This window comes from Nylanderia fulva, unplaced genomic scaffold (genome assembly GCF_048542155.1).
Source record: "Nylanderia fulva isolate GAGA-0341 unplaced genomic scaffold, ASM4854215v1 Scaffold599, whole genome shotgun sequence".
Taxonomy (NCBI): Eukaryota; Metazoa; Arthropoda; class Insecta; order Hymenoptera; family Formicidae; genus Nylanderia; species Nylanderia fulva.
Window position 1 is genome coordinate 22,366 of NW_028190697.1, and position 17,512 is coordinate 39,877.

The following is a 17,512-nucleotide window of genomic DNA, read 5'->3' on the forward strand; positions in this document are numbered from 1 at the left end:
GTGTTATATTAAAAACAGAGTCATACATTCATTTGTTAATGATATTCCCGAAAGGATTTGGACAGGGAATAAACCAAGCGTGAAACACTTAAAAGTATATGGTTGCTTAGCCTATGCACATATAAATAAACAAGGTAGAAACAAGCTTAGTTCTAGAGGAAAAGAATGTATACTAATTGGCTATTCTAATCAAACAAAAGGATATAGACTGTGGGATCCAATTAAATGTGACGTAATACAAACAAAACATATAGAGTTCATTGAAAACGTTTGTGGGTATGAGCATATTTATAGTAAAAAGACATTGGAAAGGAAACTCCGTTTACTAACACCGATAATGTAAATACTGTAGATGAAGATAAAGAATCAGTAACTAGTGAAACACAGGAAGAAAACGCGAATAAAAATACAGAATTTGTTAATTCGCATGAAACAATATCCGAAACAAAACGTAAAGTAGGTAGACCGAAGAAGGTAATTAAAAATCCTTGGGGTCGTGCAGGGAAACCTAAAAACGTAGAATTCAATTTAACAGAAATAATTGAACCGATAACATATGAAGAGGCGGAAATGTCACCACAATCGGAAGAATGGAAGTTAGCAATGGATGAAGAGTTAACAAGTTTGAATAATAGAAATACTTGGGAAATATTAAATAAACCTGAAAATGTTAATTGTATTGGAAGCAAATGGGTTTATAAAGTTAAAACAGATTCAACAGGAAAAATAGCAAGATATAAAGCTAGAGTAGTTGCACAGGGTTTTTCGCAAAAGAAAGACATTGATTATTCAGAATCATATGCCCCGTCGCAAATATTTCATTAATTAAATTATTAATATCTATGTCAGTATTACATGATTGGAAAATACATCATTTAGATGTGAAATGTGCATATCTCTACGGAAATCTTAAGGAAGAAATTTATATGAAATTGCCACCAGGACATAAAGACTATGAAATGAAAGTAGCAAAACTTTTAAGACCAATATACGGTTTGAAACAAGCAGGGCATAACTGGAATAATGCAATTAATGAATTCTTAATAAAACACGGATTTAAAAGATTGCAAGCAAGCAATTGCGTTTACGTTTATGATAATAATCTTATTCTTACATTGTACGTAGACGATATTATATTATTTGCTCCATCAATTGACAAAGTAAATGAAATTAAATCATTACTTGCGTCTAAATACGAAATAAGAGACTTAGGTAGAGCATCATACTTATTAGGTATAACTATTGAATACGAAGAAAATAAAATAAGACTATCGCAAGCGTTATATATAAACAAATTGTTAAGCGATTATGGAATGAATGATAGTAAAACATGTAAAACACCGATTGAACCAGGGATAAAATTATCGAAATGTGACGGTCCACAGAGCGATATTGAAAGGAGCGAAATGAATAATATCCCATATAAACAATTAATTGGTTCATTAATGTATGTAGCGTTAGCAACACGGCCAGATATATTATATGCAGTAACGAAATTATCACAATTTAGTTCTAACCCAGGAAGAACACATTGGTTACAAGCTAAAAGAGTATTAAGATACTTGGCTGCGACAAAAGACATTGGCCTAATGTATACTTCTGGTACAAATGAAATAGAAATTTTTAGTGACGCAGACTGGGCATCAGATATAGATGATAGACACTCTTATAGTGGTATGGTAGTATTTTTATACGGAAATCCAATAATATGGAAATCGAACAAACAAAAGTCAATTTCAACATCTACTATGGAAGCTGAATACGTTGCGTTAGAAATAGCTGTAAAAGAAGTTATATGGTTGGATATGATGTTCAATGAATTATCACAGACAATTGATTTAGACATACCATGTAAGCCATATGTCATTAGATGTGATAATAAATCGGCAATTGACTTTACAAGAAATAGAATAGAGAGATCACGCACGAAACATATCGATATTGCTTATCATATTACTAGAGAAATGCATGAAAACGGTTTAATTGAATTAAAATATATCTCATCTAATGATAACGTGGCAGACATCTTCACAAAGCCATTACCTCATACTGTAATAAATAAACATATTGAGAAGTTGGGATTACAACTAATTGCAGAGTGATCATAGTGGGGGATTTGATAGGTGTTTGATACACACTGCAATTATATTAGACGTATCGAACATTAGATCTCGATATAACTATTATCGATTGTACTATCGATATGTATGTAACGTCCATTTTTGTTCTTTCTTCCCTTGTGTCTTTTCTATTATTACGCATAGCCGTAAGCATTCATTAAAGTACAACATATATGTATTAAGTCATTGCGTTATTCATATACACCTATCCTTTGAGTTATATAGATAAAGGTAAAAGGTGTATTTTCTGCTAACAGCATTGATATCACAATAAAAACTTTATAAAAGTAAAAACGTGCCAAGTAACATATAAGCACAGTCGACATTGTATGTAAATATGCTTTCAAAAAAATTGTTCTACAATATATTTAAAAAGAAACTTAATATATACATACATACACATACGAACATTAATGTTTATTCATTGCATATAGAATACACTTATAGAATTACGCAATATACATGTTAGAATCTTTGAAAATATAGTTTTAATGTATGTTTGATGACATGTAGATCAAAAATAAATATTAAACCACTGTTATTCAGTATAAATTATAAATTTGTAGTATAAATTAAATAACAAATTAAAATAGAATAATATATACTTTAGTTTTTTTATTAAAATATAAAAAGAAGTGATATTTTGACTGATATTTTGAATATTGTATACAGTGAAAAATTTATAATTTGAAAAGATAATACAAATATGTATTATATCTGCATTAAAAAAAAGTATTATTTTTACTATCTAATTTATGTAGAATAATTTTCAGATAATTTTGGTTTAGAGTCATAGCGCATAAAAATACTTGATGTAGACAGTAAAGCGATAAATATTTATAAATAAAAATATGAATATACGTATAATGTTGCATCTCTTTTATAATTTACATATTTTGTATAACTGTGTTTTACATAAGCAGTATTAAAAATTATTTAGATAAATCTTCATATAATTTTATCTTTCATTAGATATACTTTCAAACATACTTGAAACAAAATTATCTAAGACAAATTTACATATTTTTATATCGTTTTTATCTAGCTAATTTTAAATTAATCTTAACACAACATTGTATCATTATCAAAAATTTATTACAGTATTTTATGGTCGTGTTTTAGATGGCCTATTACAAAAAGAAGATATGAAAATCTTAATACAACAAAGGGTGAAGGAAATATAAACTTTGTTACAAAGGGCATAAATTCTGCGATACAATTGCGAAATTATTTGTCTCAAATTCTTTTTTACGATTATTTTTACAATAATAGATCAAACAAAAATTATTTCAATGACTCAATCAATAATATATTGAAATTCGATAATGTAAGAAAATCCTCGGGTAACATCAATGTATATGTAAAGCGTTTGTATAAAAATATACTTTTTCTTGAGCCTACAGATAAGTATATAGACGAACTAAAATATATGTTTTATATTGAGGAGATTAAATGCTTGTTAACACAATTTCCACAGTAAGATCTTTATTTATATCATAGTGCTACTATTATTACAATTTAATGTATTTATTCATTAGTTAATACTTTAATACATGAATTTTTTAGCAGAATCGATCGCAATTCATTCGAAAGATATTGCAATATAGAAAAGTCTCACTATGAAAAGCTATCCTCGATACGAAATGAGTTGGACAGATATAGAGAGAAACTAGAAAAAGAACAACTTTTAGAAGAAACGTGTACTTTCATATCAAAATATATTCAAGTTCGAGAAAATGTATGTTACACAAATGTAAGTGCATCATTGGATACAATCGCACAAGAGGTACTGATATTTCTTAGAGAGAAGCATCCCAACCATTCGATATTCTCCACGTCTGAAGAAACGTTTTCCTATTGGAAAACCAACAGTATCGAAGATAATCATTGGGATGAAACAGAAAGTACGCAGATTATGGATACACTTCAGGAATATATATTTGGCATTTTGAACTTTCGACCATGTAGCTACTCACGTAAAGTAGATCTCAAAAGTTTATGTATAGATTATGTAAGTTATAATACATTATAATATCTATATAATTATGGACCATATACGTACATGTTATATGTTGTTTTTAATATTCTCTCGCCTTGATTAATTTATTCTGTATTATACCTGACGCAGGTTTTACAAAGTAAATATGGTCAACATATCATTGTATTTACAATATTTAGTAGCGTGGCTAGAAGACTTGGTCTACGTTGCGACGTAATAGTTTTTCTGACTAAAATCTCTATATTTTGGAAACCAAAATAGTAAGTACAGATATATTAGATTCGACATTATTATAATTTTTCGGTAATTTTTCTTCTCTTATTATACGCATACATATATATATATATGTTTTATTATAAAAATTTTAATAATAATTAAGATAATATTCTAATTGTTTACAGCGTCACAAATAATTTAAAAAATGCACGATGTTTGTACATGACACACGAGAAATTCCCGAATTGTCTTAGAAATTATCTATCAGCTAACACGTTATGTAGAGCACTCGCCATCACAATTACAACTACAGAGGTTGAAAATTACTTATTTATTACTTCTAATAATTTTAAGTTATTAATATATACTTGTAAATTTACAAAGAATCAATATATTACACTAAATATGTATAAGAAGAAGAGAAATGTGCAATCTCTCATTTTTTGATTTATAATTGGATCCTTGTTTACATTTATCTTTGTTCATGTTTAATTAATTTTTTTAGATGTCGTTGATGATAAGAAGTTTCGTTGGCGAGTTTATAATGGAACATGAAATAACCGCTTTGGGATTAGTCCAAGTGAAATTTAATGTGTAAAGAACATATGCGAACGAATATAATCGCATCTTAGTATATAATATATATCATTGTGAAAATAAATAGTTTTATGAGATTGTTTCCGATAAAAATTATGTATCATTTACAATTTTTTATAATTTAACGTGGTTAAGTGTTCATTGAGGCATTTATTCACAAAAAATTCAATTGAAATAAAACTTTTACAGTTTCTGTCTTATATTTCGTTTTAAATAATAGAATAAATAAATGAAAACGTAAAATATGCTGTAGAAATTATAATATATAATCCATCTACAGATCAATCTACAGATTCGGACCAACATAATAGATAATGGGATGTTATTGACATATACATACGAGTATATACATACATGTTTGACAATTGAAATTCAACGATAAATAAAATATATCTATTATCTTTCTGCGATATTTACTGTAGTAAATAATATAAATGATAAAGTAAGAAAATTTTGTGACTGCAACAAATTGAATTGGTGCAGAAGAATTAATAAATCTTAAAATAAAAAAATTAATTTGTTCGTTAACTTTTTTTAACACTTTAATTATATGCATAATATGACGTAACTAATTTGCATCTATTAATATCTATTATTTTGAAACTTTTATTATCGATAGTATGTTGCATTTGTATAAGAATAAACATTATATTTATATTTTGCACTAATTCCTTAATGTTTATATTTCAAAATATCGAAGATTTAAATAGGCGTATAAAGAATTGAAAGAAATAATAAAAACTTATTAATGATATTAGATTTTGAATGAAATTAGGATAATTGCAGATTTTGCAAATTCATGCAAGATACAAGCAAGATTTTGAAATTTTACTAATTCCAACAACTCAAATCTTCCTTTTATGCAGAGGATCTCTTCAATGGATGAGGCATTACTTTAAAAAATATAACGAACAACGTGCAACATGCGAAATCTGTGATAAAAATTTCATCCTATCATCTAGCGATACATGTATGAAATATCATATAATAGTAAAGCAAAAAGAAATTTATACATAATGTTTCAGGTGTGCGGCCTTCTTATTCTATATCAGGAAATATATTAAAATGAGATGATTGTACAAAGACTTATACCAAAATATTTTATATACCTGAAAATATAAAAAAAAAAAAAACATATAATTGAAACGCACGTGCTTAGAACAGCAAATATACTCCACACTTAAGTATAGAACACATTTAAGATCATTCAGAAAAGCAAGATTTGCGACAAGTTAAACGAGATAAATAATTCTTTTAAATTAATGATACATTTATTTCAATTTCATAAAATATCCTTGAATTTCCCTAAATAGTACCAAAGGAATAATAGAATATAGAATTTTATGAATTTTTTCTCCATAAGAGAAGAAAGGAAAGAGAGAGATTTATATTTTTCAAATCTTTATACAGATAAAATTCTCAGCTAAAATAAAATTCTTGATTCTTACAACACGAATGTTTATATGAATTATTTCGCTAGAACATTATATATACATTTTTTATTGAAATGTTTAGTAATACATATGTGCATCTAAAAATGTTGAACAAAAATTTTTTATGTTTTACATTTGATCAAAAAATGAACGTCACGCGTTAGATAAAAATACTTTTTCATTTTTTCTCCAAACACATATAATTTGCGATACATATTTTTCCCTTATATGTGATTTTCATAATCATCTTTGTTCATGTTTAATTAAACTTTTTTTATGTGAATAATAAAAAGTATCGCTAGAATATTTATAACGCAACAATTTCACAAAAATAAAATAAAAATTGGCCAGACTCACCGACACAATGCACAACACTGAAGCTGTAAACTGTAAAATATAAATACAAAAGATTAGTAAAATTTAATTAAATAATTTTAATTAAACTTAAATAATATATAATATAAATACAAGAAAATTAGTGAAACTTGATATAATTGATAAATTAAAAAAAAATAATTATTTTTATAAAGCTTAAATATAAAACAATAAATAAATAAATAGTAATAATAAAATAAATAATAAATAAATTATTTACCACGTTCTATCTTTCAAGCGCATAAGAAAAAATAATAAATTTGCTAGTTCTTAATTACATTTTCTGCGCATGCTGTGGCAAGTTCTTATACCTATATCTTAGTGAAAACAAGCAATAATGCTTTAAAAACTGAGGTCAAATTTTATAATAAAGAACAGACCCTTTGTATCGTAGAAAACATCTCTCGTGTACATCAAACACATATTTGTGCTCTTTGTAATCGGCAGACTCATTTCGTGTATTGCGAAAAGCAAGGAATTAATTACGCGAATAGTATATTGCAATCACATTAATTTACATTCCTTTCTAGTGTTTTGTTTGTCATAATGTTTGTAAGATAACGTACTTACCAGAGGAGATAATAACCATCATTCTCAGCTATAACGTTATCACTATTGAGGATATCATTAACTTTCGATGTGTGTGCAAAAAATTTCGTTATGCAGCAGCCACATATAACAAGTTCTTGGAAAAAAAGTTATCTCAAAGGTAATTCTTGTGGTTTGTAAACCTTTTTGTTATTTTGTCTCATTAACGCCTGTCGCACAATGTATATCACTTCTGCAAAAAACGTATATTATAAATATATAATAAATACAAAATATTAGAAAAATTAGGTATATTGCATTTATGTTGCATATTAAATTATTCGCTTTCATTTTTTCTACTGCTCAATAATTTTGGCGAATTCTACCATTATATATATATATACATATATATGGATTGTAAACATTAAATATAATATACTGATAAAAATTCTTAATTTTCGGCTGTCAAAAATTAAAAAACCAAATATTCTTCAACCAACATTCGTCAATTAATGTTTATTTAATTAATCACACAACGTTTCGACCACGGTGTTTCGACCATATAATTTTGGTCTTTCGCACACTTAACAGTAACACTTGAGAAGACAAAAAATTATATGAAACGTTGTGTAATTAATTAAATAAATATTAATTAGCCTATATGTATATCTGTCAAAAAATACTCAGTCATTAAATAATTTTTTTTTAGATTTAATTATTAAAAATACAACATAATAGTAACTCGGTTTATTATAACTTGTATTGTTCAATATATTTAACTGCATTTTTAAATATAAAAATTACATAAATGATATATATTCGTGATAGAAGCAAACACATTTGATATTGTTCTATCGGATCTTTTTTATAAATTTACATTGAAATCACAATAAAATCTTTATAAAAGTAAAAACATGCCAAGTGACATATATAAGCACAGTCGACATTGTTTGTAAATATGTTGCTTTCGAAAAAATTGTTCTACAAAATATTAAAAAAAAACTTAATCTATACATACATTATACATTATACATTATACATTATCTATACATACATGTTTCTTTTTTTGCAATATTTCTGAACACATGGTATCAAAATGTTGCAAATTGTTTGGAGATAGCGACGATGCGGTTTTTTCAAGTGTTACACCCCCACCCACGCACCCACACGCATGCGCATTTATGGACCAATTTTCACGAAATTAGTACCAAAATGTTGCAAATTTTTCTGAGAAAACTGCTGTTTTATTTTTTTAAGTTTACGCCTTCATCCACGCACCCACTTACGCAATCGCATATTTATGAACCGATTTTTTTTAAATTGGTACCAAAATGTTGCAAATTTTGTGGAGATGGTGACGATGTGGTTTTTTCAAGTGTTACACCTCCACCCACGCATTCACAGATTTTTTCGAAATTTGTACTCAAACTTTGTCGGGGATGGCTACTATGATTTTAACAAATTTTTATCATCCTATTTATCCACCCATGCACCCATGTGCATACGCATTTATTGACTTGGTCACACCAAGAAATAATTTAAAAAAAATTTGTATACGTGTTTGTGATTATGTGTGCAATTCGTGTAAATAAACCTTTAATTTATATGTCTTGACCATAGTAACATTTAAATTCAATATTCTTATTTTATATATACATTTCCTTCAACTTTTTTTAAATCAATGTGACACATAATACGGCTTAACCAACATGTCTAAAGAGAGCAGCGAAAATGCATGCAGTTCAAATCAGCATAATGTAAGTAGATTTTAATTTTAGAGAGAGAGAGAGAGAGAGAGAGAGAGAGAGAGAGCGTGTGTCTTAAAGAAAGAGAGAGAGAGAGCGTGTGTCTTAAAGAAAGAAAGAGGGAGAGAGAGAAAGAGAGAGAGAGAGAGAGCGTGTGTCTTAAAGAGAGAGAGAGAAAGAGAGAGAGCGCGTGTCTTAGAGAGAGAGAGAGAGAGAGAGAGAGAGAGAGAGAGCGTGTGTTTTAAAGAAAGAGAGAGAGAGCGTGTGTCTTAAAGAGAGAGAGAGAGAGCGTGTGTCTTAAAGAGAGAGAGAGAGAGCGTGTGTCTTAAAGAGAGAGAGAGAGAGAGCGTGTGTCTTAAAGAAAGAGAGAGAGAGAGCGTGTGTCTTAAAGAAAGAAAGAGGGAGAGAGAGAAAGAGAGAGAGAGAGAGAGCGTGTGTCTTAAAGAGAGAGAGAGAAAGAGAGAGAGCGCGTGTCTTAGAGAGAGAGAGAGAGAGAGAGAGAGAGAGAGAGCGTGTGTTTTAAAGAAAGAGAGAGAGAGCGTGTGTCTTAAAGAGAGAGAGAGAGAGCGTGTGTCTTAAAGAGAGAGAGAGAGAGAGCGTGTGTCTTAAAGAAAGAGAGAGAGAGTGAGGAAGGAGGAGAGGGGGAGAGAGAGAGGGGGGAGGGATAGTAAAAGAGAAAGAGAGAGAAAAAGATAGACATGTGTGTTTGTGTGTGTTAAAGAGAAAGAGAGAGAGAGAGAGAAAATGATTAATCTATTAATTTATCTATTTTTAGAATAACGGTAGCGAAGATTTTAATGCCGAAAATGATATATTGAACACAAAGGTACTACGGGAGTTGCAACGGCAACTGACCGCTGCTTTGGCCAAACAGCCACTACAACCTGAAGTGGCTGTTAATAATAATCCACAACCTGAGGTGGCTGTTGAAAATATACAACCTGAGGTGGTTACTAACAATCCACAGCCTGCAGTTTTAAAAGAAATGGAAGAAGATAAATTTCAACGTAAGTATCCATATTTATAAATATTTTTTTCTATTCATTTATCTATATATAACCGTGACCTACTTTTACATTTATGGATTAATTCTCTTATAATATAAAAAATCTATGTATATTAAAATTAATTAATGAAAGGCTCGTATAAATTAACAAAATTAAACAAATCAAATATAATAGGCCAACTAAACAAGCAAATAAATAAGGTGTAAAAATTTATTAATAGTTAAATAATTAAAATAACATTCCGTTACAGAATCGATATAAATTGTAAACGTTTCGACTGCACTACAGTCTTTATCAATACATAAAAGTTAAATATTAAAATACAAAGTTAAATGTTAAAAATACAAAGTTAGTTAAATATTAAAATATAAAATTAAAACGATTCTTCGCTGTTGACCAATAGATATGCAAGGCGATTGGTCTGAGGTGCCAAGTTATGCGATATTTAAACATGATTATCGTTTTAACAAGTCCTTTTTCCCGATATTTCAAGTGTGTGTTGCGAAGTCTGAATACCAAATGTGTCTATGTATATTCTTTTTACAGCAAAAACTAAAGCTCGATGGGCAAGAGCAGGACGTGGCCGTGGACGCGGAAATACTATTATAAATTATATCAATATGTAAATCTGTATCATCTTTGTCAAAGCAGCAGACAGTTACTGTTATACCTATTCGTCTAAAATAAATTATTTTCGGCAAAAAGTGCTTCGCTACTTAGATTATTTTAAAAAAATATATAAAATATATCTAAAATATATCTTATCTTTTTCTTTAAAAAAGACACACGCACACGCTCTCTCTCTCTCTCTCTCTCTCTCTCTCTCTCCCCTCTCTCTCTCTCTAAGACACACGCTCTCTTTCTCGCTCTCTCTTCCCTTCTCCCCCTCCCCCTCTTTCTCTTTCCCCCTCTTTCTTTCCCTCTCTCTCTCTCTCTCCCCCTCCCTTTCTCTCTCTTTCTTTCTCTCTCTCTCTCTCTCTCCCTCCCTCCCTCTCTCTTTTTCTCTCTTTCTCTCACTCTCTCTCTGTCCCCCCCCCCTCTCTCAATCTTTTTTTAAGACACACGTTCTCTCTCTCTCTCTCTTTCTTTAAGACACACATTCTCTCTCTTCTTCCCTCTTTTTTTAAGACACGCTCTCTCTCTTTCTTTAAGACACGCTCAAATTAATATTAGATATTTGATACATATAGAGATATATTTTTAATAATAGATAAATATATACATAAAAATTACATATAATATGTACATTAGAAATAGATATTAAAAATTATTATGGAAAAAAATCAATGAAATAAATCATTATAAATTCATTTTTATATGTCAAATTTTATTTTTTCTTATTTTTCTTATCTTATAGAAAGGCTTTGAGGACCGCGCGAAGCGCGGTCCGAAAAGCTAGTATATAAATAAATAGAAATTAGTAAAATTTAAAATAATAAGACAAATTTGAAATATATATTATTTTATAAATTTAACATATATAAGATAGGCAATAAGAGCCAAATCGCGGATGACAGTGCGTTATTCTAAACGAAACTAAATTTTTTCGTTAGAATTAAATACCTGTGCACAAGGCACCAAATTTTTACTTGGGCACGGCCAAGATATAAAATTGGAATAATCTCTACAAGAGATTTTTAATTCCATGTATCCCCTATTCCCCCTAAAGAAATAAAGTGCGAGAGAAAAATATAGATCCGAAAGTCGCAGAATCGGGAATCGAACCCGAGACCTTTCGCTTGCCGGGCGACTGCTCTTCCAACTGAGCTATTCAGATCCTTTCGATTCTATACTTTTCTCTGTTATATATATTAATGTTGGTAAATAAACGCCTTTAAGCCAGCGTGTATAAATTAAGAGTTTAACTAGGCTCTGTAATATAAATATAAATTTAACATATATAAGATAGGCAATAAGAGCCTATTTTCTCTCGCACTTTATTTCTTTAGGGGGAATAGGGGACACATGGAATTAAAAATCTCTTGTAGAGATTATTCCAATTTTATATCTTGGCCGTGCCCAAGTAAAAATTTGGTGCCTTGTGCACAGGTATTTAATTCTAACGAAAAAATTTAGTTTCGTTTAGAATAACGCACTGTCATCCGCGATTTGGCTCTTATTGCCTATCTTATATATGTTAAATTTATATTTATATTACAGAGCCTAGTTAAACTCTTAATTTATATTATTTTAATTAAACTTAAATGATAAAAAGAACTATAAATAAAGTGATAATAAAATAAATTATAAATTAATTATTTACCACGTTCTATCTTTCAAGCGCATAGAAAAAATGGTAAATTTGCTAGTTCTAAATTACATTTTCTGCGCATGCCGTCGCCAGTCCGTATATCTATATCTTAGTGAAAACAAGCAATAAGACTTTAAAATTTGAGGTCAAATTTAATAATAAAGAACAGATCGTCTGTAGTGTGGAAACGTCTCTCGTGTACATCAAACACATACATCTGTGCTCTTTGTAATCGGCAGACTCATTTCGTGTACTGCGAAAAGCAAGGAATTAATTACGCGAATAGTATATATCAATCACTTTAATTTATATTCCTTTCTTGTGTTTTGTTTGCCATGATGTCTGATTGTAAGATAACGTGCTTACCAGAAGAGATCTTAACCATCATTCTCGATTATAATGTTATCACTATTAAGGATATCATTAACTTTCGATGCGTGTGCACGAAATTTCGTTATGCAACAACAACATATAACAAGTTCTTAAAAAAAAAGTTATTTCAGAGGTAATTTATGTGATTTGTAAATCTTTTTGTTATTTTGTCTCATTAACGCTTGTTGCACAATGTACATCACTTCTGCGAAAAACGTATATTAATAATATATAATAAATAAAAAATATTAGAAAAATTAGATATGTTGCATTTATGTTGCATATTAAATTTTTCGCTTTCATTTTTTCTATTGCTCAATAATTTTGGCAAACTCTACCGTTATATATATACATATATAATATACATGTACATATATATATATATGGAATGTAAACGTTAAATGTAATATACTGATAAGAATTCTTCATTTTTGGCTGTCATAAATTAAAAGACCAAATATTTTTTAACCGACATTTGTCAATTGATGTTTATTTAATTAATCACACAATGTGTTGACCACGGTGTTTCGACCATATAATTTTGGTCCTTCGCACACTTAACAGTAACATTTGAGAAGGCCAAAAATTATATGAAACGTTGTGTGATTAATTAAATACATATTAACTGGTATATATCAGTCGAAAAATATTCAGTCATTAAATAATTTTTTTTAAATTTAATTATTAAAAATACAACAAAAAAGTAACTTTGTTTATTTCTTATAATGTGTATTCTTCAATATATTTAATTGCATTTTTAAATATAAGAGTTATATATATATGATATATATTCGTGATAGAAACAAACAGATTTGATATTTTTCTATCGGTTCTATTTTATAAATAGCATTGAAATCACAATAAAATCTTTATAAAAGTAAAAAGCATGCCAAGTGACATATATAAACACAGTCGACATTGTTTGTAATAATGCTTTCGAAAAAATTGTTCTACAAAATATTAAAAAAAAACTTAATCTATACATACATACGCATATTAATGTTTATTAATTGATATAAAATACACTTATAGAATTATGCAATATACATATTGAAATCAAAATTTGAAAAGTATAAATTAAATTACAAATTAAAATTGACTATTATATATTTTCTTTTTCTAATTAAAATATAAAAAGAAGTGTCTTATATAAACTCATGCTTTAAATTGTACACTTTAAAAAATTTATTAATTTGAAAAATTTCTTGTGCAATCACATTGTTTACTATCATCAAAGTTTGCTGTGTGTTATCTAAATAAAATTAAATAGAAGAACTGTAGCGTCATTTTATCTACATATAGATAATAAAAATATGTATTATCTTTACATCTTCATCTTACAAATAAATACAAAAAAGTACTACCTTTACTATATTATTTATTGAAAATAATTTTCAGATAATTTTGATTTAGAATCATAGCACATTGGAATACTTAAAGTAAACAATAAAGCGATAAAAATATGAATATATATATATTGTTGTATCTTTTTCATAACTTATATTTCTTGTATAACTGTGTGTACAGAAGCAGTCTTAAATATTATTATCTAAACAATTAAATAAATATATCGTCATATAATTATAACTTTTATCTAGATATACTTAATACAAAATCATCTTTATCCTATCTAAGATAAATTTTTACATACTTTTATCTCATCTTTATCCAGCTAATTTATAAAGTAATCTTTACACAATACTAAGTATCATTATCAAAAATTTATTACAATACTTTATGGTCGTATTTTAGATGGCCCTATGCGAAGAAAAGATATGAAAATCTTACGGAGAAAGAAAAAAAACCTAAACTTTGTTATAATAGGCATTAATTCTGCAATACAATTGCGAAATTATTTATCTCACATTCTCTTTTATGATTATTATTTCAATAATAAATCAAATCAAAATTACTTCGAGAACTCAATTCCATATTCTCCGAACCATTCGATATTCTCCACGTCTGAAGAAACTTTTTCCTATTGGAAAACCAACAATATCGAAGATAATCATTGGGACGAAACAGAAAGTACGCAGATTATGGATACACTCCAGGAATATATATTTGGCACCTTGAACATTCAAGCACGTATCTCCTCACCCGAAGATATCAAATGGTTTTGTATAGATTATGTAAGTTATTATAGATTATAATATATATAATTATGGGCCATATACGTATACGTTATATGTTGTTTTTAATATTCTCTCGCTTTGATTGATTTGTTCTGTATTATACTTGGCACAGGTTTTACAAAGTAAAGTTGGTGAAGATATCATTGTATATACATTAATTCATAGCGTGGCTAGAAGACTTGGTCTACGTTGCGTTGTAATAGATGTTGACACTCAAATCTGTATATTTTGAAAATCAAAATTGTAAGTATAGATATATATAGAATTCGACATTATCAGAATTTCCCGATAATCTTTCTTTTTTTATTATACGCATACATATATAATTTTTTTTTAATTTTCATATGATTAAGGTAATATTTTATTTGTTTACAGCGTCACGAATAATTTAGAAAATGCAAGATGTTTTTACATAGAAGACGAAAATTTCCCGAATTGTCTTCATGATTATCTACAAGATTACGAGTCTTATGAAACATATAATGGCGTCAGTAAAATAAAAACTGAAGAGGTTGAAACTTATTTATTACTTCTATTAATTTTAAGTTATTAATATGCTTGTAAATTGACAAGCAATTAATAAATTACAATATATGTGTATAGAAAGAAGAGAAATGTACATCTCTCATTCCTTAATTTATAATTAGATCCTTGTTTACATTTAATCTTTATTCATGTTTAATTAACTTTTTTAGATGGATTTTTACATAATAAAAACTTGTGTTGGAATGTTTATAAAGGACCATAAAATAAATGATTTGATGTTAATCGAAGTGAATTTTAATGTGTAAAAAACATACGCGCACTAACATAATCGCATATTAGTATATAACATATACTATTGTAAAAATAAAGGGCATTGTGAGATATTTTCAGATACCAATTATGTATAATTTACAATTTTCTATAATTTTACGTATTTTAATTGTTTATTGAGGCATTTATTCACAAAAAGTCAATGAAAGTAAAAATTTTACAGTTTCTGTCTTATTTTAAATAGTAAAACACATAAATGAAAAAATGAAATATGCTGTAGAAATTGTCATAATATATAATCCTACAGATTAATCTACAGATTCGGACTAACATAATAGATAATAGGATGTTATTGACATATACATATGTACATACATGTTCGACAATTGAGAATCAACGATGAATAAAATATAGCTATTATCTTTCTGCGATATTTATTGTATTCATTATTATAAATAATAAAGTAAGAAAATTGTGTGATTGCAACAATTTGAATTGGTGCAGAAGAATTAATAAATCTTAAAATAAAAAAATTTATTAGTTTAATAACTTTTTTTAACACTTCCAATATATGCGAAATATGACGTAATAAATTTGCCATCTATTAATATCTATTATTTTAAAACTTATATAATCGATAGTGTGTTGCGAATGTATAAATAGGTATGTTAATGAAAACCAATGATTTTTATATTTTCAAATATACATAATTCTTTTGTATTGAAGGAGACGATAAAAGCTTATAAATGATATTAGATTTTGTATGATATTAGCATAATTGCAGATTTTGCAAATTCATCTCAATTTTAGAATCTCAATTTTAATTCCTCAGTTTCCGATTCAGCGACTTTTGGACCGATATATTTTGCTTTTCTACATCTTTGTAGGGAGATAAAAAAAAACATAGAAATTAAAATCTCGAATTGAGATTTATTCACAAACATCTGCGTTGAGTTCGCATAGTCTGTTCATTTTAAGTTTGTATTTAATCCATGAAGTTTTATATTCTTATAAAGTTTAGATTACTAAAATATATACACCCCATATATACGCGCGAATAAAACTACATAAAATTGTAGAATATTCTTATATCGACTACTTGTACATGCATCATTTATTAAATATTCGTATTGTAAGTCGGAAATTTTATTTTAGCTGAGAATTTTATTTGTTAAGATTTGAAAAATGAAAAATGTAAATCTATCTCTTTCCCTTTCTCTCCCATCGAGAACATTTCATAATGCACAGCACTGGAGTTGTAAATTGTAAAATATGAATACATAAAAGTTGGTAAAATTTAATAAAATAATTGATAACTTGAAATAAAATTATTTTAATTAAGCTTAAATAATAAATAATACAAATACATGGAAATTAGTAAGATTTCAAATAACTGATAAATTTGAAAAAATATATTATTTTAATTAAACTTAAATAAAGAACAATAAATAAATAAATAGTAATAATGAAGAATAATTAATAAATAAATTATTTACCACGTTCTATCTTTCAAGTGCACAGAAAAAAGTGGTAATTTTTGCTAGTTCTAAATTACATTTTCTGCGCATGCCGTGGCAAGTTCTTATATTTATATCTTAGTGAAAACAAGCAATAAGACTTTAAAATTTGAGGTCAAATTTTATAATAAAGAACAAAACGTCTACAGTGGAATACGTCTCTCGTGTACATCAAACACACATCTGTGCTCTTTGTAATCGGCAGACTCATTTCGTGTACTGCGAAAAGCAAGGAATTAATTACGCGAATAGTATTTTGCAATCACTTTAATTTATACTTTTTCCTTGTGTTTTGTTTCATATAATGTCTGACTGTGAAATAACGCGCTTACCAGAGGAGATAATAACCATCATTCTCGGATATAATGTTATCACTATTGAAGATATCATTAACTTTCGATGCGTGTGCCAGCAATTTCGTTATGCAGCAGCCACATATAACAAGTTCTTGGAAAAAAAGT

At 27.9% G+C, this 17,512-nt stretch overlaps 2 protein-coding genes across 7 annotated transcripts in view; both read left to right on the forward strand.

Annotated features, from left to right (window-relative positions):
* The window catches only part of LOC114939334 (uncharacterized), a 31,793-nt gene that overhangs the window by 10,061 nt on the left and 4,220 nt on the right, over positions 1 to 17,512 (forward strand). The window contains exons 2-6 of one of the 5 annotated variants that reach the window (XM_029313595.2): positions 3,243 to 3,596; positions 3,687 to 4,131; positions 4,249 to 4,379; positions 4,521 to 4,650; positions 4,841 to 4,934. The exons of 2 other annotated variants lie outside the window; for them this stretch is intronic. In XM_029313595.2, the coding sequence (XP_029169428.2) occupies positions 3,243 to 3,596; positions 3,687 to 4,131; positions 4,249 to 4,379; positions 4,521 to 4,650; positions 4,841 to 4,933 (1,153 nt within the window). In that variant the 3' untranslated portion in view covers position 4,934. Of the gene's footprint in view, positions 1 to 3,242; positions 3,597 to 3,686; positions 4,132 to 4,248; positions 4,380 to 4,520; positions 4,651 to 4,840; positions 4,935 to 17,512 lie in introns of those variants that run through there. 2 more of the 5 variants (XM_085487688.1, XM_085487689.1) reach the window with 2 other exon arrangements.
* LOC114945041 (uncharacterized) lies at positions 7,292 to 15,957 on the forward strand. Of its 2 annotated transcripts, none has more exons than XM_085487693.1 (5): positions 7,292 to 7,449; positions 14,396 to 14,775; positions 14,891 to 15,021; positions 15,154 to 15,289; positions 15,474 to 15,957. In XM_085487693.1, the coding sequence occupies exons 1-3, from the start codon at positions 7,401 to 7,403 to the stop codon at positions 15,008 to 15,010; spliced, it is 549 nt and encodes a 182-aa protein (XP_085343819.1). In that variant the 5' UTR covers positions 7,292 to 7,400; the 3' UTR covers positions 15,011 to 15,021; positions 15,154 to 15,289; positions 15,474 to 15,957. The 2 variants fall into 2 exon arrangements, 1 of the variants encoding a protein (XP_085343819.1); XR_014925887.1 differs by lacking the exon at positions 7,292 to 7,449 and adding an exon at positions 12,433 to 12,776.

Coding starts and splice junctions, on each gene's coding strand:
- LOC114945041 (XM_085487693.1), top strand. CDS start 7,401: ATGCAGCAGCCACATATAACAAGTTCTTGGAAAAAAAGTTATCTCAAA. Junction 7,450..14,395: donor GAAAAAAAGTTATCTCAAAG/GTAATTCTTGTG, acceptor GTCGTATTTTAG/ATGGCCCTATGCGAAGAAAA. Junction 14,776..14,890: donor AATGGTTTTGTATAGATTAT/GTAAGTTATTAT, acceptor TACTTGGCACAG/GTTTTACAAAGTAAAGTTGG.